Below are 26,759 nucleotides of genomic sequence, written 5' to 3'. Positions count from 1 at the left end.
AATAATTGATGTCAAGAGAGAAATGTTCAGCAATGATTGTTAGCACAGTGGGAGACAATAAAACTTACTTTTCTATGCAGTCTCTGTTTGTTCTTCTGACTGATGAAGGTGAATGTGTGTTTAATGTGTTAATCTTTTGATGCAGCATTTGAGATGATGCATTTTGTTGATAGTATACAACTTGGCGACTGCACAAGCACACATACACATACAAATCCTTCTTCTCGCTGTATCATTACAACACATTCTAAACCTTTGACATGCTTGTGAAACTCTGAAGCCGAAAATTTCTTTGCAAGGAATAGCAAAACGCCAGTTATAGAAAATATCTATATACTTTTTTTGTTTAAGCAAAGCGTCCATGTCACCCTTAAATAAGCAGACCTGACTTTGTAGGTGTTTTTGTGTGTGTGTGTGTTTTTGTCGGTTTGTTTGACGTCTCTTCACCGCTGAGTGGAAATAACGGTCCCTTCGGACTGTGGTTACAATCCAAGAGTAGAAGACCCTACTTTCACTTTCATTTTGGGGGGATGGGAGACAACTCTTTCGCAGCTTTCGAGGCAAAACACGTGCTTTCCCTTGTGTCAGAGTTCGCGTCCTTTCTCCGCACTTGGGACAGGTAAGCACGGACTCGTGAAGTCAATGTCGGGTTGTGCCTTAATTAGCCAGCGTGCAGATGTGTCAGTTTTGTTCTAAATTGCACCATTGTTCGATTGTGACAGTTAAAGTGTAGGGACACATTTCAGTGCTGTCTTTGGAGAGAAAACTGGTGTTGTTTTGTCACGTTCTAAACGACCTTTTCGTTCTGCTTGCACCGGTATGATTTCGTCAGAATATGAATTATTTTCTTCTCCTGTTCTGTCAAACGTTCACCAGTTGAGTGCACTCTCAGTTATTATTTCTTTTCGTATGCTAAGCAGAAGATAGGTGCGTTTGATGATAACAAGGAACACACATAAATGTGACCATAAAATGGCTGCATCAGTTGCATTATAATTTGAGATCGAGAAGTCTCAGAACAAAGTCATGTAAGTTACGTGTGATAGGACGTTTGTCTCGGATGTCAAGAGGACAATGACAAATTATTTAACGAGGGTACGAGAATATCTATAGATATGTTGGGGGTTTATTTGTGTGTGTGTGCATCTGACCCTCGTCCTGAAAAGGAACTCATCGTAATAATACTAATAATTATGGCTTTAGAAAAAAAAGGAGACTGCTCAAGTGATAGCCTGCACTCAACTCCCCCCTGTGGTGATAAAGCCATCAAGCGGTTTATGGGCAGCATGTAATGGACGCAGTTGCGACATGACTGGTGGTGTCAGCAAAATTAATGCAAGGACTCTTTTCAAGAAGTGTTTTCACAAAATGCGAACATTTGCAAATTGCGACTGCACAAGAAGAACACATGGGATTATCTTTTTTTCCCTCAGAGAACTTCATAAATTGTCTTATTTAGGTCTTTTGGTTATAAATTGAACCACAGTTTGCACTGATAGCCTGGATCCTAACACATGGGATTATCTTTTTTCCCTCAGAGAACTTCATAAATTGTCTTATTTAGGTCTTTTGGTTATAAATTGAACCACAGTTTGCACTGATAGCCTGGATCCTAACACATGGGATTATCTTTTTTCCCTCAGAGAACTTCATAAATTGTCTTATTTAGGTCTTTTGGTTATAAATTGAGCCACAGTTTGCACTGATAGCCTGGATCCTAACAAAACAGTATCATGACTAATTGACTTTTCATAAAGAAATGGAAAGAAAGTGTAACGAGGTGGGAGTAGAAGAAGACTAAGAGCCTATATTAGGTGGTTTCGTTACACCTTCTTCCACAGCTTATACAGCTTGGTCAGAAGCAAACTTGCTCTCAGGTCTATTGACTGTGTGTAAGGCCCCCCCCAAAAATAGGTGTGGTTACGGTAACATAGCCAAAAAAAATAGGGTAGGTAGGTAGGCAATCACTTTTTTTTTTAAACTTTTTTTTCTAATGTGTACAAATTAAACCTACTTGACAGGGAAATAAGTGTGCGACTCGGGCGCTTTCGCTTTCATTGCGTTTTTTGCACTCGGTTTTTTTTTTGTTTTTTTTGACAAATGTAATAAAAAGTTATAGGATCGGCCCCTAAAAATAGGGTAGGTCGGGTTACCGTAACCACACCTATTTTTTTTTTAGGCCTAAGGTGTTGGCTGTCCCATTTAAAAGCTGATGTGTTTGAACTAGCCAGCCTGTGATATATATATACAGTGGACGCCGCTTAATAAAACCGCGGTTAATAGAGCCAGCCGCTTATAAAAGCCGATTTCAGACGGTCCGGATTTTTCACTATATCTTATGTATTAGAAAGCCGGTTAATAAAACCAACCCGCCGCTTATTAAAGCCAGTTTTCTCAGAGAAATCACGTAGTTTGTGACTAAAACTCACATTATCTTGTTCTGATGTGGAAGACGACCAACAAACAAACACACATAAAATCGTTCTTCTCTGCCGAGTAATGATTCGTGACGGTGACAGTGAAATTATTGATGTACCGAAGTGATCAAAGTACACGTACATGTACATAATTAAAACAAAAGTTCCACATCCTTCGTGAAGTTTTGTTTAAATTCAAACAAGTGTAAATGACGAAAGAAAGTGACTGAGTGACGTAAACAAAAGAGATTTTTTTTTCTTTTCGAAAATGACGTATTCCTGGACCGCCGGTTAATAAATCCGCCGCTTATTAAAGCCATTTTTCGTCGGTCCAGAAGTGGCTTTATTAAGCGGCGACCACTGTATATATTGATTCATTTCATAATTCATGAATGCTTAAAAGCCTGGAAGCCATGAGAATTCAGGACAAATGTGTCGTCAGTTTCTGTATATAATATAGTTGTTCAATGCAGGTTGATTTGCACAAATTTGTAGCAACATCCCTGCAATGGTTCCATAGGAACAAGCTCAAATCCTTGAATTTCAAAGGCCTATGCGCAAATAGGTGCAGACATGTATTGACATTCCCACCTTTTTGTTTTTGTCCTGTTTTTGCAGGGAGTGCGGATGCACTTAACTGTCAACAGTGGACCCTATCTTTTAAAACCTTCATTTTTCAGACTCTCTGTTCATGTGGTGTTTAATGTTATCTGAATTTTAAGACTGTTTGTAGACCTGTTTTTTTCTCAGATTTGTTAAAAGGGGATCTACTTTTATCCTACATACGTGAGAGAGACACTCGTGAGATAATAATCGTTCAAATCACACGTGTGTATATATATCATGTAAATGAGGTCATGTCAAGCAAGTCTGGCAGGGACCTGTTTTTCCACTGTTTATGATGCAAAAGTCACCGAGACAAACGTCATAGAAAACAAAATTGCGCTCGCTAATTCTCCTCGATGAATATTTAGAACTAACACGTCACGCCACACTTTTAAAATGGCATTTCTTTACTTTGACGTAATAGATTGCACGAGGCTTTAGAAGAGATCGAGGTTCCAAAACAAGCGTCTTCAAGTTAGCTGCCTCGACTGCAGGACATTTTTAGTAAAATACACTAAAGTACAGGATGTAGGATAAACAGAATACTACATGGCTTGCTGTGTCGTACCAGATTTACACTCGTTGCTTTTTCAAATAGTGAACAGCTCGCTTTCGTTCGCAGTTCAATATTTAAAAAAACAACTCGTGTAAATCTGGTACGACACAGCAAGCCATGTAATATTCTCTATTTATTATTGTGTGTGCACATTTTCTTTACAATTTTTTTTTTTCTTCAGTTACACTTGTTTATGGTGTCTTATACTTATATTGTTGTAATTCAGATACCGTATTGAAGACACAAAGTATCAACCATGGGAATCATGACAAGGATCGCAAGCGACCTGCCCGAGGGGTACGGCTACGTTGTGCTGGTGGGCGCTGTCGGCAACACCTTCGTCAACATGTGGATGGCCATCAACGTGGGGCGTGCTCGCAAGCGATTTGACATTCCTGTAAGTTGACGACATCATTGGCTGACAGAATCCAAACACCGCACTTGCTTGCAAGCGATTTGACATTCCTGTAAGTTAAAGACATCATTGGCTGACAGAATCCCAACACCGCACTTGCTCGCAAGCGATTTGACATTCCTGTACGTTGAAGTTAGTACACCTAAGGCATCATTTTGGAAAGTTTTCTGACGATTTGGACCTTTAAAAGGTCAAGGGACATTCGCTGTACTGTAATTGAGAAACACCTGCAATGATTTGCTCCAAACTGTGCCAAATAGACCTCATTTGCTGACCCATACCCAACAGGGCACAGTTGCTTTTAAGATTGCTGTAACGTTTCCCATGTTTGAGTCATGTAAAAACCTAGCTTGAAACAGGCTGAGTGTTATGTATTAGAATTATAAGGTCCATAAGGTAATGTTTTATCAAGTGCCCGTGGTTAACTGTCTATCCCTATTCCAGCACAGGAGAAGTGATGCCCTTTTCAAACTGAGAGTCTTGAGCTATGTTTCCATATAGCGGCACGATGTTGGCGGCAAAGGAGGGCAGCGACAAAAATGATGGCAACGGTAGAAACAAGGAACGTGTGTTTCCATATATATATGCGCGACGCGACGGTTCAGCGGCAAGATTTTGTTCTCGCTTCAGTGGGGAAAAAAATATGCTGCTATGCGGCATTTACGCCCAAAGTGGGCGTGGTCTTATTCTTTCCAATTATTGGGAGAAGCCCTACAACCAGGTTTATAGTCTATATTGACTGTTGTTTCGTCAAATACATGAATTCCCTGAGCTGCACATCATCCAGCAAGAATTCCTTCAAAGGTTGTCAAAGGCACTGTGTTCTTTCTGCTTTTTGAGCATTATATCGAAATAAAAGAGGGTTTTCCCATTCCATTTCTCGTCTTTTCAATTTTCTCACCAACATAAGTAGCAAGTTTTTGCCCGATTAATCATCAGAAGTCAAGCTAGAAAGAATAAAATTCACCTGCCGCCTGCCTTTTCATCGCCGCTTGAAAGTTGAATTAAAATTTTACAAGTTCATGATCTTTTGTCTGGTGTGGGGGCCCGATTGCTCAGTTGGTAGAGCACTGGACTTGTGATCCTAGCATCGCGGGTTCGAATCCAGGCCGGGGCGGACACAGGTCAACTTTATGTGCAGACTCAGCGACGGTATCCATGTTCCATCCCCGTGTCACCACTGTGGCACAAAAAAGACCTTGATCATTCTGCCATAAGTGCAGGCGGCTGATTACACTTAACCACGCACACACCTGGGTAGCCCAACTCTGTTGCTGCTAGCTTTCCACTGGGAGGAAGTGACCTGAATTTCCCAGCGATGGGACAATAAAGTAATGAAAATGAAAGGAAAAGTGTTACTGGTGTGTATACATGTGTTACAATTTACATGCTTTTTGTCTGGTGAAAGCTACTTTCTGAAACAAAATTGCGGAAGTTTGTATAATTCTCCAGACAGATTGATGTGAAATAGAGCTTCATTTCTTTTTTCAGTACCCAGAAATGTACAGCACGACAGACAAGGGCAAAGAGTTCAACTGCATCCAGCGAGCTCATCAAAACACGTAGGTTTCTTGTTTTTAATTCTTTGTACTTTTTTTCATTTCATTTTTTTTTTCAAGTTGAAACTTACTGTTGCTACAAATACTTTCTTGAAGAGATATTTAGCCTCTTGATAAAACAGGTGAAACATGTCTCTCTCACTGTTTCCAAACTTTGGTGTAATTTTGTAATATATGTGTAAATTTATATATGAAAATAATACACATAGAGATTTAGCTTTTCTCTTGTTTTTGAGTCACTTGAGAAAAAGTGACTCTATGTAATCGGTCAGTGTTAGTCTGTCCGGCCGGCCGGCCGGCCGTAGACACCACCTTAACGTTGGACTTTTCTCGGAAACTATCAAAGCGATCGGGCTCATATTTTGTTTAGTCGTGACCTCCAATGACCTCTACACTTTAACGATGGTTTCGTTGACCTTTGACCTTTTTCAAGGTCACAGGTCAGCGTCTAAGGAAAAATTAGACATTTTATATCTTTGACAAAGTTCATCGGATGTGATTGAAACTTTGTAGGATTATTCTTTACATCAAAGTATTTACATCTGTAGCCTTTTACGAACGTTATCAGAAAAACAAGGGAGATAACTAGCCTTTTCTGTTCGGCAACACACAACTTAACGTTGGGCTTTTCTCGGAAACTATAAAAGTGACCGGGCTCAAATTTTATGTGAACGTGACTCATTGTGTTGTGAATAGCAATTTCTTCCTGTCCATCTGATGCCTCATATAATATTCAGAACTGCGAAAGTGACTCGATCGAGCGTTTGCTCTTCTTGTTTATACATGTAAGTGATGATTCAGGTTTGTACCCAGGAGCTTTCAAAGTTGTAGAGGCATCTTTCTGGTTTCTTTGTTGCAGTAAAATGTGGTTTTACTTGTACTATTCACCAGCCTTTACCTGTGACTAAAAGCCAGGTATTGTGTTTTACTTGTACTATTCACCAGCCTTTACCTGTGACTAAAAGCCAGGTATTGTGTTTTACTTGTACTATTCACCAGCCTTTACCTGTGACTAAAAGCCAGGTATTGTGTTTTACTTGTACTATTCACCAGCCTTTACCTGTGACTAAAAGCCAGGTATTGTGTTTTACTTGTACTATTCACCAGCCTTTACCTGTGACTAAAAGCCAGGTATTGTGTTTTACTTGTACTATTCACCAGCCTTTACCTGTGACTAAAAGCCAGGTATTGTGTTTTACTTGTACTATTCACCAGCCTTTACCTGTGACTAAAAGCCAGGTATTGTGTTTTACTTGTACTATTCACCAGCCTTTACCTGTGACTAAAAGCCAGGTATTGTGTTTTACTTGTACTATTCACCAGCCTTTACCTGTGACTAAAAGCCAGGTATTGTGTTTTACTTGTACTATTCACCAGCCTTTACCTGTGACTAAAAGCCAGGTATTGTGTTTTACTTGTACTATTCACCAGCCTTTACCTGTGACTAAAAGCCAGGTATTGTGTTTTACTTGTACTATTCACCAGCCTTTACCTGTGACTAAAAGCCAGGTATTGTGTTTTAGGCTGGAGGGTCAGGGCACATTTTTGACGCTCTTGTTCATCGGAGGACTGCAGTACCCTGTAAGTTGATAGTACTCTGCCGTATTTCATCCATAGAATACAGCGAAACCCCCTTTTACGACCTCCAAAAAGCTGGGGAAAAAACAGGTCTTAAAAAGGGAGTCTTAAAATGGGGGTAAATTTACAGAGAATATGAATAGAAAATCTGAAAAACTAAAGGTTTTACAACAGAGCTGCCAACCCTCCCGCATTTAGCTGCCAACCCTCCCGCATTTAGCTGCCAACCCTCCCGCATTTAGCTGCCAACCCTCCCGCATTTAGCTGCCAACCCTCCCGCATTTTCCGGGAATCTCCTGAATTGTACAACTTCTCCCTGCTCATATTCAAGACTAAACGGTCCCCCTGGACCCCCTGGCTCCTGGATTTTGACTTCAGAAGGTTGGCAGCTATGTCTTAATAGGAAGGAAGTCTTAAATTGGGGGGTTCTACTGTAGTGTGTTTAAGAATTGATTTTCATTGAAACCAGTGATTGCTCTTGTGGTTTTTGTGTGGAAAGGTATCTTCCTAAATGTTGGGACAGTAGCTTCTTCAAAAACTACTTCAATAATATGTTACTCGCTATGTTGGGTTAGTTTGCTTGTAGTTTCTAATGTCATGATTTGTATACCATGCGTGTGTGTGTGGGTGTGTAAGGTGTTTATTGGAATTGTAAAGCGCTTGGAGCTGTGAATCACAACTTGCGCTATAGAAAAGTGATTTATTATTTATTGTTGTTATTTTCTCAGAATGTTGGAGGTCTTGAAAGGAGGGGTTGTACAGCCGACTTCCACTAACTCGCGGTCTTTGGGCTCCAAACATTTTTGATTGCGATATATCCGATTCGCGATGCAGTTTGGGGTCCACTTAAAGGGAAGAAACCGCGTTCTCTTCTGAGTCAGAGAAAAACGCAGTTATTTCCCTTGTTGGTCACAAAAAGCCTGTGAGCGTCACGTTGGCGTGTGTGCGTTTGCCTTGTGCGTGTGTATGTGTGTGCGTGCGCAGGCACGCCTGGCATGTGGTTGTGCTACAATGTTCATGTGTATGTGTTACTGCGTTTCTCGCAAGTGTGACGCTTCTGTTGGCAACTAAGTTCTCAAAAGATTAACTGCGATGACACGTTTTCTTTTATCAGCAGATGACTATTTTTTTTTTTTTTTCTCCGACTCATACGTCGTCACAAACTTACTAGTTAATCAGACACAGACAGACACAGACGTACACTGTACGTGTATAGCAACTCACTGCTGCACACACACACTAACTGACAATGAACAGAACGCTGAAGCACTTCATGGCGCCTGTAGAAAATCTGGGGCGTCCAGCTGAAATCGCGATTAGCGGGACTCGAGTGTTAAATTGCATGCCTGACTAGATTGTAGAAGACTGAAGCGCAGTTTAAGCACTTGATTGGCGATTGGCACTTGATTGGCACCCCGGACCGTCTAGCAGAGATCGCAATTAGCTGGACTCGAGTGTTCAACTGCACGCCTGACTGGCTATACTGACTGGTCAGACACTTAACCTCTATAGGCACGTGGCCAATTTGACGATACCGATCGTGGCATAAAAGTTCTTGACTGATTGGGGCACGTGCGCTTGAAAGGTTTGTTTTTCTTTTGTTTGCAGGTCTCGATCAACCCGTAATGTACACAACCTGAAAACACACACACACGTAGAACACTATTTGGAGAGACTGAGGGAGAGAAAGAGAGAGAGACTGATAAGATGAAATGACAATTTACTGCATGATGAAAGGCCATCGGACCCAGAGAGAGATAGCGTGGTTATGATAGAACATTTTTTTCATGATATGTACTATTTATTGGCCTTTATGTGACTAATTTTGTAAAAAAAAAAAAAAAAAAATTTTTAATTTTTTTTATAAAGGTAGGTCCTGTTTTTTCCGGGGTCCAAGAGGTCTCCGCGATATAGCCGAATTCGCGATTTAGTGGACCGCGAGTTAGTGGAAGTCTGCTGTACTTCAGTAGCCATGTCAAGTTGTGGTTTTAACGTTGTGGTTTGCTCTGTGTGTGCGTGCAGAAAATCACAGCGGGAGTGGGCATGATGTACCTGGCATCTCGCGTGGCATACGCTCTAGGTTACTACACTGGAGGTAGGTTGATCTTTCACCTTTTTGAGGAATGACCCTTGACCAGCTTCATAACGTGAAACATTACTTTGTTGTTATTACCTGTGGCAGTATTTGAAAGGTTTTCAGAATAACTATTTACCCCCCCCCCCCCCCCCCCCCCCCCCTTCCTTCTCTATACGCAAAAAGAAAATTAAAGGACATTCTTGAAATTATTATTTTGTTTGTTTGTTGTTAAACAAATTGCAAAGAAATGGAGAAGAGTCACTAACCAAATAGAAACTTTTTATAGAAAGACTTCTCAGCCAAAGGTGTTTTCTTACAGTAGCGGGAATTTCTGTGGGCTAGTGAATTTAAAAAGTTACTATCCGCATCCCTGGTAGTATAGTTTCCAAAGCCATTTCACTGCTGAGGGCGTATTATTTTTTTTAATTTCTTGTTCATGTTTAAAACCCAGAGAAGCATCACATGGGAGCGTTCGGCCATATTGCAGAGCTGGTTCAATAGACTAGACAGACCTGGGAACTCATACAATTTGACCGTATTTTGTACGCATGATTGTCTAGAATACGACCAGTACTGTCGGCGGGGGGAAAATACGGCGAGAAAAAATCCTACACTACTTTTCTTCACAAGCATATCCAGAAGCCGATCCAGTATTTTGTCAGTAAACATTGAAAGAAGCATTTGTTTTAAATGTATTGGTAAACTTTCTTATTGGTGCGACAAACGTGCGTCGGTGAAGCATATTTGATTCATGGAGTTTCAAATGCGGTGTGGGGTACGCTCATTTTTTTGAAAATACACCAAGGTTGTTTGAGAATACTCCAGGTGCAAAACGGGGGGTCCCTTCTCTGACTAGATATCAAAGGCTTGTTATTTGTTGCAACAATTGAACCCATATTATTATTGACTTTGTGTTGATGTGTAGACCCAGAGAAGTGTTGCTGGGGAATGTTTGGTCATATTGTAGATATAGTTTAGTAGTATAGATTCCAAAGACTTGTTACTGTTGAATGCATATCATTATTCATATTTACTTTATGTTGATGTGCAGACCCAGACAAGCGTCGCTGGGGAGCGTTCGGCCATATCGCAGAGTTGGTTCTCCTGGGGAACGTCATCTCCTTCGCAGCCCACCAGTTGGAGTGGGTGTGAGGTCTCGCCGCATCGCTGCATTTCAGGTAGGAAAGTCATAGACGAATTGCACAAACAGGGATGGCCAAATCTGACAATTTGAACTTGCCAGCCGGGCAAGAAACGTCAAGAAAGTCACTAGCCTGCCAGAAATGTTGCTGGCCCGGTACATACCACAGTTGCTGCATCTGCAGTGTTTATATGGCTTTGAAACTAGATATTACAACCAAAAGTGTGGCATTAGACCAGAATTTTCACTGGCCAGCCGGGCGAGTTGCCAGGTGGTTTCTACTAGCCCGGCAGATTATTGACTCTCCCCTGGCGATCAGGCGGAGAATTTGACCATCCCTGAGAAATAACTGTCAGCTTTTTGTGTGCTGCGGAATAGTTTCATGCTGTGAATTTGAGGCAAGCTGAGCTAAATTGCCGATTGCAAAGACCCCCCCTCCCCCTCCTTTTTATATTTAGTCAAGTTTTGACTAAATATTTTAACATCGAGGGGGAATCGAAACGAGGGTCGTGGTGTATGTGCGTGCGTGTGTGCGTGCGTGCGTGTGTGTGTGTGTGTGTGTGTAGAGCGATTCAGACTAAACTACTGGACCGATCTTTATGAAATTTGACATGAGAGTTCCTGGGTATGAAATCCCCGAACATTTTTTTCATTTTTTTGATAAATGTCTTTGATGACGTCATATCCGGCTTTTCGTGAAAGTTGAGGCGGCACTGTCACGCCCTCATTTTTCAACCAAATTGGTTCAAATTTTGGTCAAGTAATCTTCGACGAAGCCCGGGGTTCGGTATTGCATTTCAGCTTGGTGGCTTAAAAATTAATTAATGACTTTGGTCATTAAAAATCGGAAAATTGTAAAAAAAAATACAAATTTATAAAACGATCCAAATTTACGTTTATCTTATTCTCCATCATTTGCTGATTCCAAAAACATATAAATATGTTATATTCGGATTAAAAACAAGCTCTGAAAATTAAATATATAAAAATTATTATCAAAATTAAATTGTCCAAATCAATTTAAAAACACTTTCATCTTATTCCTTGTCGGTTCCTGATTCCAAAAACATATAGATATGATATGTTTGGATTAAAAACACGCTCAGAAAGTTAAAACAAAGAGAGGTACAGAAAAGCGTGCTATCCTTCTTAGCGCAACTACTACCCCGCTCTTCTTGTCAATTTCACTGCCTTTGCCATGAGCGGTGGCGATGCTACGAGTATACGGTCTTGCTGAAAAATGGCATTGCGTTCAGTTTCATTCTGTGAGTTTGACAGCTACTTGACTAAATATTGTATTTTCGCCTTACGCGACTTGTTAAGACATTGTTTCTTCTAATTTGTTGTTCATTACCTCTGCAAATTTACCTCCATTTTAAGACTCCCTCCTTTTTAAGATTTTCTCAGATTTGTAGGTCTTAAAAGGTGAGTTCCACTGTAAGCGGTAGTCTGTGGTGCTACAATCAACAATGAGCTCCCATCGCCATGTGTTTGAAAGAAAAATGTAGTGTGTGGTGCTACAATCAACAATGAGCTCCCATCGCCATGTGTTTGAAAGAAAAAGGTAGTGTGTGGTGCTACAATCAACAATGAGCTCCCATCGCCATGTGTTTGAAAGAAAAAGGTAGTGTGTGGTGCTACAATCAACAATGAGCTCCCATCGCCATGTGTTTGAAAGAAACAGGCTGCATGTGCAGTGTCAGCTGGATATAACATGACTTTTTTCTCTTTGTTTTTGACAAACGTCAGAAAGAAATCTAAAATGGGTAGACAGCTGAGACACTAGGGATTTTTTTTAGTCTATGATGACAGACCATTTTTGCTTTTACAATAATTGATGTCTTTTGAATGGAAGCAGTGATAAGCAAAGAGAGACATAGATTTAAAGCTGAAAGTTAAGTATTTTGATGTGGTTATGCTTTCGTCAGATCGCAAGACACTGGATGCATCGTAGGAGTAGTGTCCCTTTGGAGGGAGCTATTTTAGTTACCAAGCTGGCTTCTGTCTTACATTTTGCTTCCGTAAAAATATACTTTGTAAATACCAGGCTGTACAGCCATATTTCATGGAGCCATAAATCTACGACCATACTATGAAGAGGTCTCTTTGATTCAAATGGCGATGCGCACGCCACCCATCACATAATAGCCGAAGTCGGCTCTTGTGACGAAATCCCCACCAACTACCCCCAATGGGCATCCAGATCCAGATAAGCTTACCATTTAGAGAGAAAAGAAACGGTTCCTACCCCTTTCTCTCTCTACCAAATTTGGTTTTAACTGACAGTTTTTTTGTTAGGTAGTTGCATTCTGTGTTATGTGAGGCAATTGCCTTCTATGGACTGTGAGTAGTTATTTTGTATAGAGTTTTAATTGACACTTGCAAGCAATGTTGAAAAGGTAATTTCTCTAGCATTCATGTATGTTATTGTTTGTTTGTTACAGGCCCAGAGATGATTTTCCTCACGCACTTCATGGTTGACTGGCTCCATTCATCATTTCTCACCTCCTCACGGGATGTACATTTTGACCTATATAAACTCTTGTGTGTGTTGTCAATGCTCAGTGGATTGGACCAGTAGGTGTCAGGTTTCGCCGTCAGATGTCCGCGGTGGAAATAGTATCGTCCTTCCAGCGTCCTCCGTTATTTTCACCGCAGATCTATCCAGGCTTTCCCATTGAGTGACGCCATTCTTGCACTTGAACATGTACTAAGAATCAACAGTATGGCTCCATTCTTTGCAGACTGGGAATTTTTGGACGAATTAACATTGCAGGTTGACAGGTGTCGCGGTTAAAGCCTGATATTTTTGGGACAAAGTCGGCTTTGTGAAGTCTACTTCACGAAACTCGTTGCACAAAACTCGTTGCACAAAACTGGCACTGAATTTTTTTTAAAAGACTTCACAAAGTCTTCATGAAGTCAACTTTGGGCTCACCCCATGCGGGTTAGGGGGAGTACCATATTGGTTGGGACGAGAAAGAATTTACCCGATGCTCCCCAGCATGTCGTAAGAGGTGACTAACGGATTCTGTTTCTCCTTTTACCCTTGTTAAGTGTTTCTTGTATAGAATATAGTCAATGTTTGTAAAGATTTTAGTCAAGCAGTATGTAAGAAATGTTAAATCCTTTGTTCTGGAAACTTGCATTCTCCCAGTAAGGTAATATATTGTACAACGTTGCAAGCCCCTGGAGCAATTTTTTGATTAGTGCTTTTGTGAACAAGAAACAATTGACAAGTGGCTCTATTCCATCTCCCCCCTTCCCTCCGTCGCGATATAACCTTGAACGGTTGAAAACAACATAAAACACCAAATAAAGAAAGAAAGTTTGGGCTCGGTTAAAGACGTCCCTAAGAAATTAATTCCGCAAAATATTCCGTCTGTGCACAGAAAGCGTGTAGGGTTTTGATTGGCGGGATGTGTTCAGTTGAAGAATGGTCTTTTGTTTCTATGGTGATAGCCTGGCCGGACCTCTGGTGGTGAACGTGGTGGCTTACCCGAGAAGGTATGATTTATTAATGTGAATGTAACGAACAAAGGTGATGATGTTTGTGATTATTTTGCAATAGAAGATGAAATGAAAAATGGTTCTTTTTTTTTTTTAAGACCGTTTGCTTAGTTCATGGATTGGTTGTCTGACTTTGATTGTTTGAAGGAATTCAAGATGAATAAGATAATAGAACCTGTTTCTTGTTTAGCTAATTTGTGACTGTTGGCCACAGGGTTGTTTTTGAAATAATGGAATCTACAGGTTCAAATTAGGAGATAAATCATGACTGGTAACGTTTTAGGAGTCCTGCTAGATGAAGAGCCATGTATTTAATTTATGAATCTGTTGCTGGAACCTATTTGATTTCTTTTTGTTTGAAACTTCCACTGTTATAAAGAGTCTCCTTAGTTATTGCTGGTTAAAGAAATGTTACAGAATTTGAAACCGAAGATTTACTTCAATGATACGGATGCTGAGTTAGTTTTGAAGACAGCTTAACGGTCTTCTGGTGCTGATTTATCTCTACTTTTATTGCATTTTTTTTAAGTGTAACAAGATGGTCACATTATTGATAACATGACAACTGGCTAATTATACTGTAGATGTGTTTCTGTAGATTTATCAGTTAGTTTATAATGATCATTGATGAAAAGATTCAGCAGCAAGTGAGCAACAAGAAGAAGAAAAAGAGTCTGTTTTTTGAGTGTGCTTAGTTTTTGTGAATAAACTATGTCGGATAACACTGCCCTGTGTGTGTGTGTGGTTGTGTGTGTGTGTGTGGATGAGAGAGAGAAAGAGAGCTAGAGAGAGAATGTCCTATGTATAATAACAGTATTCCTAAACCTGGCTAGTTTGACAATTGATTTTGCAACACACACCATCTTGTGTTGTGACAAAGGGTGTGAGTGGATGTGTAAAAGTGTGTGTGTATGCGAGAGAGAGAGTTGATGTGTAAGAGTGCATTAAACGTCTGCAATCAAGAGCGAACAATACAGTTGCTTTAACTGGAATGTGAATTCTCATCAAATGTCTTTTTACATTTATTCAAGTTTTGATGAAATGATTTAACATGGACAGGGAATGGAGACAAGGATGGTGGCGTGTCTGTGGAGCGATTCAGAAAAAACTACTGGACCAATCTTCACGAAACTTTACATGAGTTCCTGCAATTTTTTCCCCCAGACGTTTTTTGCATTTTTTGAAAATTCTAATTAAAATTAATTTTTAGTTATCAATCCAAAAAGGATTTCGTCTTATACTTTATCATTTCCTTATTCCAAAATCGTATAGCTATGTTTTGTTTGGATTAAAACCAAGTACAAGCTAAAAAGAAGAGAGAAAAGCGCTGTCCACTTCTTCACACACTGCACTGGTTACCTATTCAAGCCCGCATTGACTACAAACTGTCTACCCTCTGCTTTAACTTCTTTTCTGGTTCGTCTCCTGCTTACTTCTCTGAACTCCTCACCGTCTATTCTCCAGCAAGACAACTCCGTGCCTCTTTTGACTGTCGCATCCTTACCATTCCACACACCAAAACCAAAACATACGGACAACGCACTTTTACTTTCTGCGCACGGACAACGCACTTTTACTTTCTGCGCACCCACACAATGGAATTCTCTCCCCTTTCACATCCGCCACTCTCAGTCACCCCAAGCATTCAAACGAGCACAAAACGCACCTCTTCAGGAAATACAACCCCTGATTTTGTTTTCTCAGTCCATCAGTAGGCTACGTGTAGTGTTATTTGTTGTTTTAGTGATTTTTCACCACCTATTTTATTCATGTTTTTATTACTTACTTACAAACTGTAGTTTCTTTAGTGGAAGAATCTTTTGTAATGTATGTTTGAAGGTGTATGCTTTTAATTAAGCGTTGTTGACTATGAATGTAGATGTAAATGCTTGTATAACTGTGTTTTAATTTTAGTGCTATTTGTTGTTTTAGTGATTTTTCACTACCTATTTTATTCATGTTTTTGGCTCACGTAAGTGTAGCCTATACGATCGTAACTTTGTCTGTTTGTGCGTGTGTGTGTGCGTGTGTGTGTTTGTGTGTTTGTGCGTGTGTATGTCTGTGGTAGAAACTTTAACATTTCGTCATTTGAAGACGTCACATTATGGCGCAAGAGGGTTAGACGTCACGCGAAGGAATTACTGAAAGTCTCGGTTTTGAGCGGGCCGAGACTGGAAGGCAAGAGTTATCTTTTTCTTTTCATGTCTTGGCGTCTCAAATCTTATTAGTCAGAAAGCGCATGCACGTAGTCTCGACCAGCGCGTGGTGTGCTTCTTTCTGTGTACTTTACGTCACAAATTGTACTTTACGTACTTGATGATGACGTAAGTTAATTGTATGTGTTCTATTTCGTTCACTGAGCACGGCCGGGACCAGTTTGCGTGAGCGCTGGGATTTCGAGTTTCATTCGACATGTCAATGCATCGCAGTATAAAATAATACAGGTAGGAGGTTAGTTCTTGTACTGTGGGTCAACCAAAGTCGATAAATGCATTCTTCACTATGGTATTGAGTCTGATTTCGTCGTCCATCTTGAATCGAAAAGCACTCTTCTTTCAAAAAAACCCAACTTCGTTGCGAGCTACGGCGAAGCTTCGCATGTCAAAACTTGAGAAGCGATGTTGGGGTCAAAGTACCACGCTGTAGCTGTGGGTTTTTGGCTCACGTAAGTGTAGCCTATGCGATGATAAACTTTGTCTGTCTGTGCGTGCGTGCGTGCGTGCGTGCGTGCGTGTGTGTGTGATAGAAACTTTAACATTTCCGAGTCTATGGATAAAGCTCGCATTTAAAGATTACGTCTCGGTCAAAAGTGTTTGACGTGTGTGATAGAAACTATTTGAAGACGTCACATTATGACGTAAGAGGGTTAGACCACGCAAAGGAATTACTGAAAGTCTCGGTCATTGTTATTGTGAGCGGGCCGAGACTAGTTGCATGGGTGAAAGTAGCCCGTCAATTGACTGAAATCCGTCAATCTGAAAATAAGTCTGACGGAAATTCCGTCAATCTGCAATTTTGAAAAAAAAAAAAAAAAATTTTTTTTAAACCGAAACTACTTGCGGAACGCGTTTTCGAACTGCTATAGTGAACCGGTTGCAGTGTGCCCGGGTTGGAGTTCATGAAACTAAAACTGTGTGTGATAAGTTTGGTGCTTGAAACTCAAGGGCTTTTCCTTGAGAACTTTGCACTATAAGTATAAGAGATGCTACTGCTTAGTTGCTACTTTGTGCAGTGCTACATCATGCTGTTTGCATGTGTGACATTCTGTTTCATCATTTATTTCAATGCCTGTCTGGCAATGTTTGCTTCTTATAATCAAATATTTCGAACTTTTATTTCAGTTGTTCAGTTGTTCACTTTCTATTTCATTTAGTATGGCTGTTGTCAATGTTAATTGTTGTCAATTGTGTCGTTGTGTTGGAAGATGCAAGTGTGAAAGGATACAAAAGAAAAATGATTACTTCTGTGAATTGTTTTGATTTTGTTTACCCTTTTTACCATATCATTAGAATCTGAAGGTATTTTGTTGACCTGCATGATAGTGTATTTTTTGGCCAGGAAAGGCCACAAAATCACAATGAATAATGCAAAAATTCGTTTTTGGGCGGGGGGCGTTGCCCCCATGGACTGCCTACCCCGCCAGGGCCTGGACGGCCCCTGGACCCCTGCCTCAAAAAAATTTCAGTCAATTTGATTTTCCTAGGTTTCACCCATGTAGTTGGATCTTTGGCAGATCCAGGGTCTCGCTTTCTTGCACAGTTTCACCTATGGCTATGCTTACTGTGTGTGTGTGTGTGTGTGTGTGTGTGTGTGTATGTGTGACGGAGTGATTGAGTTTGTGTTACTGTTTGTCGATTTCTTACGTGAGCCTTGAAGGCTTCGCCTCTTGTTGGTATTAAGACTTTGCGAAGCTTCGTGTAGTGAGTTTGTGTTACTGTTTGTCTATTTCTTACGTGAGCCTTGAAGGCTTCGCCTCTTGTTATTATTTAGTTAGTGGAAGAATCTTTTGTAATGTATCTTTGATGGTGTATGCTTTTAATTAAGCGTTGTTGACTATGAATGTAGATGTAACTGTGTTTTAATTTTAAATGTGTCAAGTGCAAAGAGCATAATTGTAAAGTTATGATGTTGCGCTATATAAATGCTCATTTATTATTATTATTATTATTATTATTACTGCGCTATACTGGCTAGTCATTGTAAGCGATCAGCGAGCGGGTAATCGGCAAAGCGTGAGAGGCCGCAGTGCGTTCAGTTTCATTCTGCAAGTTCAGCAGATTGACTAAGTGTAATTTTTGGTCATTCCGAATGCTTGTTATTTTTTATTCGGGCCACTCGAATCTGTCATCGAATTCCCCCCCCCCCCCCCCCCCCGCCCCCGCCCCCCCTTTAACGTTCGTCTTGGTCAAGGTTATTTATGACGTCACACCAGCAGAAACGTGTTCAGTCTCCAGAAACTGGGGGTTTATCAGTGCAGGAACACAATCAGAGAATACTTTGGCTCAGACAGATAGGCACATAGTACAGGTTTAGATAGGCACATAGTACAGGTTTAGACTAGAGACTAACATTTGCGAGGTCTTAGTATGATTCTCTGCGCTGCGTGCGTCTGAGTCGTTTACGTCACAGAAGATTCACCATTCTGTCTGTCTCAGTCTCTCTCTCTCTCTCTCTCTCTCTCTCTCTCTCTCTCTCTCTCTCTCTCTCTCTCTCTCTCTCTCTCTCTCTCTCTCTCTCTCTCTCTATCTCTATCTGCCAGTTTGTACCGCTGAAGAAGTAAGGCGCGAACCGAGGACTGATTTTGGGTCATTGTGATTGCATCTAGCACTACGAGCGTGTCAGTACTGTCGTCATCATGACGTCACCTCGAGGCTTATCTACTCGATCGTTCTGAACAGAGTGAACTTTCCATGACAACAAAATGTATAAACTGTTCCAGTTTTGTTTTTAATGGTTCCAGGCTAAAACCCGGCCTTGACCGGATTTTTACTTTTTATGTGCAGCAGGACGTTTTTGATAATTTGAAGTGACCGACTGAGTATAAAACAGAATCGTGACGGTCTTAAATCAGACTGAATAGAGTTTGTTTTAATTATCAACGAAGTGCAATCGAACTGCGCATTACTCTTTTATTAAAATTGTAACTGCAATTCTTCGACGTTATGTAGCAAGCATACTTTCAAATCGACATTGTGATGATATTCGTGACATTCTGTCCATGTGCCGGTGTGGGTGTGTGTGTACCAGTGTCAGATATCCCTTTATACCTGTCTTTTTTTTCTCGTGCGTTCGTGTGTGTGCCAGTGTGGGTGCCTGTGTGTTTGCGCGTCAGTGCGTGTGTGTGTGTGTGTGCGCGCGCGTGTGTGTGTGTGTTTCTCTGTGTGTGTGTGTGTGTGTGTGTGTGTGTGTGTGTGTGTGTACATGCTGTGTAACCTGAGACTGACTAAATTGCCACAGCCAAGGAACGAAATGAAACATCATCACACAAGCAAACCACCATGAATTGCTGATCGGGTCGAAATTGTAATATTCTCACTATGTCCAAATTCGCACACAGGGTTGAGAATCAACAGTCCAATCAATGCACCATCCAAGCAATCCTTCCCTCTCATAGTGGATACCCTTTGTCTGTCCTAGGAGTCAAAGATTCTCTTCCCTTCTCTGTCAGACACTGCACCTCTCTCAGCTCTTTCAAACAAAACTTTCTTTTTTCACACAATATATAGGCTACACCAACCCGGCCTAATATCTTGTCCATTCCATTTCTGCACGTACTCCTCTGGTATGATTGTTAAAAGTGTTCGCTGGGTATGTGTGTATATAGTAGACTAGTGTGTATGTCTCTGCATGTATGAATATTGTGTGAACAGTACATGTGGTGATTTTTGTCCGTATGATTAATTGTTTTATGTAGGTTGTACATTTAATTGTTCTATTGTGTCTCCAGATCACTTGCTGGATTTAAAATGTCGGATCATCAAGAGTGAAAAGCAAACTGAATAGCGTCACGCCGTTTGAGAATTGTGTGTTTGCTTAAGCCTTTCTCAAACGGTCCATTGCAGTGGTTGTTCCTGCTTTGTCATAAACTCATTTATGGCTAAATTAAGCCGAAATGTATATGTTCTTTTGTAAAGGGCCTAGAGCCATAGGTTAGGCACTTAAAAATGTCCAGTTATTATTATTATTTCATGGGGCGGGGATGTAGCTCAGTCGGTAGCGCGCTGGATTTGTATCCATATGAGCTGGCCGCTGTCAGCGTGAGTTCGTCCCCACGTTCGGCGAGAGATTTATTTCTCCGACTGAGTCAACTTTGTGTGCACTCTCCTCGGTGTCCGAACACCCCCGTGTGTACACGCAAGCACAAGACCAAGTGCGCACGAAAAAGATCCTGTAATCCATGTCAGAGTTCGGTGGGTTATAGAAACACGAAAATACCCAGCATGTTTCCTCCGAAAGCGGCGTATGGCTGCCTAAATGGCGGGGTAAAAACGGCCATACACGTAAAAGCCATGGGAGTTTCAGCCCATGAACGAACAAACAAACAAACAATTATTATTCATCCATTCATGGCCTACAACGAGTCCAGAACGCCGCTGCCAGGCTGACGTTGAGGAAGACGAAGCGAGACCCCATCACCCCCCTACTTCGCTCCTTGCACTGGCTCCCTGTCAACACCCGAATCTCCTACAAACTGTCCACTCTGGTCTACAAGTGTCTCAACGACTCTGCTCCCGAGTACCTTCAATCCTCCCTGGACCTGTACACCCAGCCCTCCGACCGTCCCCTTCGTTCTGCTGCTGACCCTCTCCGCCTCCACATCCCTCGCTCGAAACTCGCATCTGCTGGTCAGCGTGCATTTCCCTCCGCGGGCCCCTCCGTCTGGAACTCCCTGCCGCTTGAGCTTCGCCAGAGCCCCTCTCTTGACGCGTCCAAGAGTAGGTTGAAGACTCAGTTCTTCCCGTAGCTGGCTGCGACTTTCATGCTCGACGTGATGTGTTGTGCCCCAAAAGACATTCTTGTGCTGTGCTCTGTGAGAGGTGTTTTCTTTGTGCTTTATATTATTTTGTTTGGACCTAGCTATTGATGTGTACATTGTTGTTAAACAGTTGTTTGTTTACCAGGGTTTGCTAGTGTGTGATAGTGTTCGTGTCCGTCTGAAGATGTTAGTTTCTTTGTTAGTCCTGTGTTGACAACTCTTCGACAAGCGCTTAGAACTGTACCCACGGAATACGCGCTATATAAGCTTCATATTGATTGATTGATTGATAAACTTCAACTTTACCACCACTTTTGTGTTCGAACCTACGCCGATAGCAAAAATCTTAGTAATACACCCCCCCCCCCCCCCCCCCCCCCCCCCCCCCCCCCCCGCGGGTTAGGGGGAAGTATTGACCCGATGCTACCCAGCATGTCGTAAGAGGCGACTAACGGATTATGTTTCTCCTTTTACCCTTGTTAAGTGTTTCTTGTATAGAATATAGTCAATGTTTGTAAAGAATTTAGTCAAGCAGTATGTGAGAAATGTTAAGTCCTTTGTATTGGAAACTTGCATTCTCCCAGTAAGGTAATATATTGTACTACGTTGCAAGCCCCTGGAGCAAATATTTTATTAGTGCTTTTGTGAACTGGGACTGGGTGGCCGAGTGGTAACGCACTTGCGCTCGGAAGCGAGAGGTTGCGTGTTCAGGCCTGGGTCAGGCCGCAATTTTCTCCCCCCTTTCCTAACCTAGGTGGTGGGTTCAAGTGCTAGTCTTTCGGATGAGACGAAAAACCGAGGTCCCTTCGTGTACACTACATTGGGGTGTGCACGTTAAAGATCCCACGATTGACAAAAGGGTCTTTCCTGGCAAAATTGTATAGGCATAGATAAAAATGTCCATCAAATACCCGTGGGACTTGGAATAAAGTAAAAAATTCCATCTCACACGGCATTAAGTCTCAGGAAACATGAATACACGCATGCAGGAAAAACAAAAAAAATATGGGTAGCGCCGGCCGTATGTATGGCAGCTCGCTTTCCCCGGGGAGAAAGCAGCCCGAATTTCCATGAGGGTAACCTCACTGGACTGTAAATCTTATCCAATCCAATCCAACAAGAAACATTTGACAAGTGGCTCTATCCCATCTCCCTCCTTTCCCCGTCGCGATATAACCTTCGTGGTTGAAAACGACGTTAAACACCAAATAAATAAATAAAGTAATACATAAATGTATGTCACACGCTTTCCTTCTTTGCCACTACTAAAGCAAACGTGTGCAAGATTGTATGTTACACGCTTTGGAGCATGTGCAAGAACGGATTCAAACTCGAAATCGTCCCTCCAAAAGCCCCAAAATGCACACACGACTTTTATTTCTCCTGCTGTTGTCGTGTCTTCTCTTTACAAATTCTTCAACGCTGAGAATACTGAAAACGGCATCCCAGACTACAGTACTGTTTCCATACGCGAGTTTAGCTTCCCTTGGAAAGTGGCTCGCTCAGGAGGCCTGTTAGTCTGAAACTAGCAGGACAGAGTTCTGAACATAGATGACAAAGACCCCGGAAAGAACAAACATTTCGCGGATGCAGACACAGAAAGACGTCATGAAGAATGGAATGCTTCAAAAGATACAGACTATGACGATGACTGTGACGTCATTCACATATACCGAGACGTCATTCATAGTTGTTCGTTCACTTTCGTCAAAAAGTAGATCTCTCCACAATGGCTGCTCCTGTGTTTAGGTTTATCAAGCGTGAGTACGCAAAACGTGTTTGTTCTCTCCTCTGTTGAAGCTGTGAGACATAATCGCCATTACGAGCTAGTCGTGTGACAGAGAGTGTTCTTGCACACTCGACTGCTGCTGTTTCACTCCGGCTAAAGCCGTCGTGAAACATCTACAGTCTCGTGTGCAAGAAAACTCTCTGTCACACGACTAGCTCGTAATAGCGGGTACTGTCTCGCTTGTGTCTGCCGAACGAGCTTCTGGACAATTTGTCAGATAAGTTTGTTTTCTGTATTATGTGTGTTCGTCTGTCTGTCCACTTGAATCACCGCCGGTGCGAAGATCGACCAGTGACCGTACCGTTTTGTTTTGTCACAATTAAACGTTCCGGCTATAACACACCTTGCTTGTTTTTTGATTCCACGCCAATTGCTACCGGCAACTCTTTGTTAAATTGTAAAGCCAGTGCTGCTACCTACCGTGAGCTATCTCTTCGCCCCTGTGTCAAAGCTATCTCTTCGCCCCTGTGTCAAAGCTATCTCTTCGCCCCTGTGTCAAAGCTATCTCTTCGCCCCTGTGTCAAAGCTATCTCTTCGCCCCTGTGTCAAAGCTATCTCTTCGCCCCTGTGTCAAACTCTATCTCTTCGCCCCTGTGTCAAACTCTATCTCTTCGCCCCTGTGTCAAACTCTATCTCTTCGCCCCTGTGTCAAAGCTATTGTGTCAAAGCTATCACTTCGCCCCTGTGTCAAAGCTATCTCTTCGCCCCTGTGTCAGTCAAAGCTATCTCTTCGCCCCTGTGTCAAAGCTATCTCTTCGCCCCTGTGTCAAAGTTATCTCTTCGCCCCTGTGTCAAACTCTATCTCTTCGCCCCTGTGTCAAACTCTATCTCTTCGCCCCTGTGTCAAACTCCATCTCTTCGCCCCTGTGTCAAAGTTATCTCTTCGCCCCTGTGTCAAACTCTATCTCTTCGCCCCTGTGTCAAAGCTATCTCTTCGCCCCTGTCTCAAAGCTATCTCTTCGCACCTGTGTCAAAGCTATCTCTTCGCCCCTGTGTCAAAGGCGAGTCAAGTTGTGCACGTGCTAACATTGCCCCTATTTCCATCTTATTTCGTTTCCGAAAAACACACATTCATGTTACTGTGAGTCATACTGTCTTCTTCTTCTTGTCGTTCGCTGTTAGATCGTCAGTCCGGACTGCAGGGCGAAACGTGCTGTCCTCTCCAAGTCCTCTCTGGGGCCGTATAGCTTCTTTTGAAGCGCTGTGCGTTGCCGGGTCGTGGCGCAGTACAGTCTTGATGTCGTTTTTTACATTTAGTCAAGTTTTGACTAAATGTTTTAACGTAGAGGGGGGAATCGAGACGAGGGTGTGGTGTGTGTGTGTGTGTGTGTGTGTGTGTGTAGAGCGATTCAGAGAAAACTACTGGACCGATCTTCATGAAACTTGACATCAGAGATCCTGAGTATGGTATCTCCAGACTTTTTTCATTTTTTTGATAAATGTCTTTGATGACGTCATATCCGGCTTTTCGTGAAAGTTGAGGCGGCACTGTCACGCTCTCATTTTTCAACCAAATTGGTTGAAATTTTGGTCAAGTAATCTTCGACGAAGCCCGGACTTTGGTATTGCATTTCAGCTTGAAGGCTTAAAAATTAATTAATGAGTTTGCTCATTAAGTTGTCATTAAAATCGATTTTTCGCAAACAGATTTAAAATTGATTGCATCGTATTCTTCATCACATTCTGAATATAAAAATATATACACATGTCATGTTTACTCTTAAAATGTGATCACAATTAACGAAAATAGATTAATTAATCTCACGATTAAAATTTAAGAAATCGATCCAAAAATGATTTCATCTTATTCTTTATCATTTCCTGATTCCAAAAACATATAGATATGATAGGTTGGATTCAAAACAAGCTCAGAAAGTTAACAAGAATACAGAAAAGCGCGCTTTCCTGCTTAGCACAATACGCTACCGCGCTAATCTGGCGTGTCAATATCACTACGTTTTGCACGTGGGAGGTGAGCGATTTCCTTCACGCGGGAATTGACGAAGCTGTGCTGTCTTGGTGAAAAAATACAGTGCGTTCAGTTTCATCCATTGAGTTTGACAGCTTGACTAAATGTAGTAATTTCGCCTTACGCGACTTGTTTTTGTATTTGCCATGTGCTGGATTTTGACGGCGATATGCCCCGATTTGATAACTTTTTCAGATCGGCATGGTCGTGGTAAGGACGTAGCGCTGTGTGATAGGGGTATAAGGGAAGCTACTATAAGCTGTCAGATGTCGACCCTTTCAGTCTATACAGTACTTCAATTATCAAAATGAGAAATGACATAACCGCCTTCAAAGGTTGTAAATAAAAGGCCACCGAAGAAATTTAGCAACTATTCACTCACACAAGGTAAGGTGCTTTTCATTATAATTATACTCATTGGTAAAAGAAAGTATACCTTTTTTTGTTGCGATTTTGTGTCATGTCATAAATTTAAATGCCAAATTAATAACGGTTTTTTTGATAAATGTGTTTGTTCGCGCATTGATCGATAGAGTGGACAGAATGGTGTAAAGGAATGCAAAAGCCTGTGACTTTCTCGCAGATTTAAAACAAATTTGATCAAGTTTTGATTGTAAATGATTTCATCATCTTGCAGACCTAAATCGTCCACCATGCTTCGTCTTGCTCTTGCTCTCCTGGCCGTCAGGTCACAGTAAGGACAATCACGACTAAACATTATTAGACAGATAAGACAAAAGAAAAAAGACATTTTCTGAACTAATTCTTCACCAGGAGAAGACTGTAAAACATTGAAGATAAGAAAAGGTTAAAGGAAGTTGGAAGGGGTGGGGGAGGGAGCAGAAGAAACAGTATTTGGATAGATGGAAACGTCTTGGGAGGTGGTGGTGGTGGTGGTGGTGGTGGTATTTGGGAATGTAGTGGGGAAGGGCAGTCACTTATTGTTATATTGTTTGTGTTGCGAGAGATTGTGTGTGTGTGTGTGTGTGTGTATGTGTACGTGCGTGCGTATGTGTGTTTGTACGTGCGTGCGTATGTCTCTCTCTCTCTCTCTCTCTCTCTCTCTCTCTCTCTCTCTCTGTCTCTCTCTCTCTCTCTCTCTCTCTCTCTCTCTCTCACTGTGTCTCTCTCTCTCTATGTGTCTCTCTGTATCTCTCTCTCTCTCTCTTTCTCTCTCTCTCTCTCTCTCTCTCTCTCTCTCTCTCTCTCTCTCTCTCTCCCTTCTATTTTTCTTTAATGATTGTGATATAATAAGTTCATTGTTACCGTTAGATATTTTGGTCGTTCGTATTGTTCTTGTTGTTAATTTAATCACTGATGGGCGAAGGCTGAGTGTAAAGACAGCATGTATTGCTCAAGTTACATCATTACCTTTGTTCATTAAAACAAAACTGATCTGACCTTATCTCTCTTTCTCTTTCTCAAACATACACACGCACACACTTAAACTTACATACACACACACACTCACGCACGCACACACACATATGCACGCACGTACAAACACACACCCACCCACACACACACACACACACACACACACACACACACACACACACACACACACACACACACACAAGCAAGCAAACAAGCAAGCAAGTACATGAACACAAAGCAATTTGAACGACAAACGAGTATCAAAATATCACATTAATGAGTAAGCTTCTTCAATATTTATGTTGACGATTTCTTTCCTGTGATTTGCAGATTTACATGAACTGCTGAAAAACTAAACTCGGGAAGTGTCATTGTCAGTGCATTTCTGAAATTAAAATGTGATGGCAACATACAGAGAGTCGCGAGCGGTGTGTGTATGTGTGTGTGTGTTTGTATGTGTGTGCGTGCGTGCGTGCGTTCGTGCGTGCGAGTGTGTTATGTGTGTGTGTATGTGTGTGTGTGTGCGTGCGTGCGTGCGTGCGTGCGTTCGTGCGTGCGAATGTGTGTTGTGTTGTGTGTGTGTGTGTGTGTGTGGTGTGCCAGTGCCACGTTGTGTGTGCGAGTTCGCGTGTACCGTCACGGTACATGCTGGCCTGTGACCATGCTGGCCTGTAGGCCTACTTATTGTTGATGCAGAACGTGACCAACGACTTCAGTAAGTTCCACATTTTTGAGACAGACAAAGTGCCACAGCCCAAAGAACGCCTGCATACAACGCCACACACAAAA

General features: G+C 41.7%; 1 protein-coding gene and 1 long non-coding RNA gene across 3 annotated transcripts; both read left to right on the top strand.

Moving 5' to 3' along the window:
• The first annotated feature begins 565 nt into the window (after positions 1 to 565).
• Positions 566 to 14,583, top strand: LOC138976691 (glutathione S-transferase 3, mitochondrial-like). 2 transcript variants are annotated; one of them, XM_070349565.1, is made up of 7 exons: positions 566 to 619; positions 3,806 to 3,976; positions 5,486 to 5,556; positions 7,077 to 7,134; positions 9,154 to 9,226; positions 10,260 to 10,386; positions 12,794 to 14,583. In XM_070349565.1, exons 2-6 carry the CDS (start codon positions 3,836 to 3,838, stop codon positions 10,358 to 10,360), a joined length of 444 nt encoding a protein of 147 aa, XP_070205666.1. In that variant the 5' UTR covers positions 566 to 619; positions 3,806 to 3,835; the 3' UTR covers positions 10,361 to 10,386; positions 12,794 to 14,583. The 2 variants fall into 2 exon arrangements, with proteins under 2 accessions (XP_070205666.1, XP_070205667.1); XM_070349566.1 differs by lacking the exon at positions 566 to 619 and adding an exon at positions 636 to 817.
• A 10,145-nt stretch (positions 14,584 to 24,728) lies between these two features.
• On the top strand, positions 24,729 to 26,367 carry LOC138977496 (uncharacterized). The gene is made up of 3 exons (XR_011459310.1): positions 24,729 to 24,980; positions 25,231 to 25,281; positions 26,301 to 26,367. It is a non-coding gene; the product is annotated as an uncharacterized lncRNA (long non-coding RNA).
• The last annotated feature ends 392 nt before the right edge of the window (positions 26,368 to 26,759 follow it).

The sequence above is a fragment of the Littorina saxatilis genome, linkage group LG9 (genome assembly GCF_037325665.1).
Source record: "Littorina saxatilis isolate snail1 linkage group LG9, US_GU_Lsax_2.0, whole genome shotgun sequence".
NCBI lineage: Eukaryota > Metazoa > Mollusca > Gastropoda > Littorinimorpha > Littorinidae > Littorina > Littorina saxatilis.
Note: the sequence above shows the minus strand (reverse complement) of the source record. Positions and strands in the feature narration are given on the sequence as shown.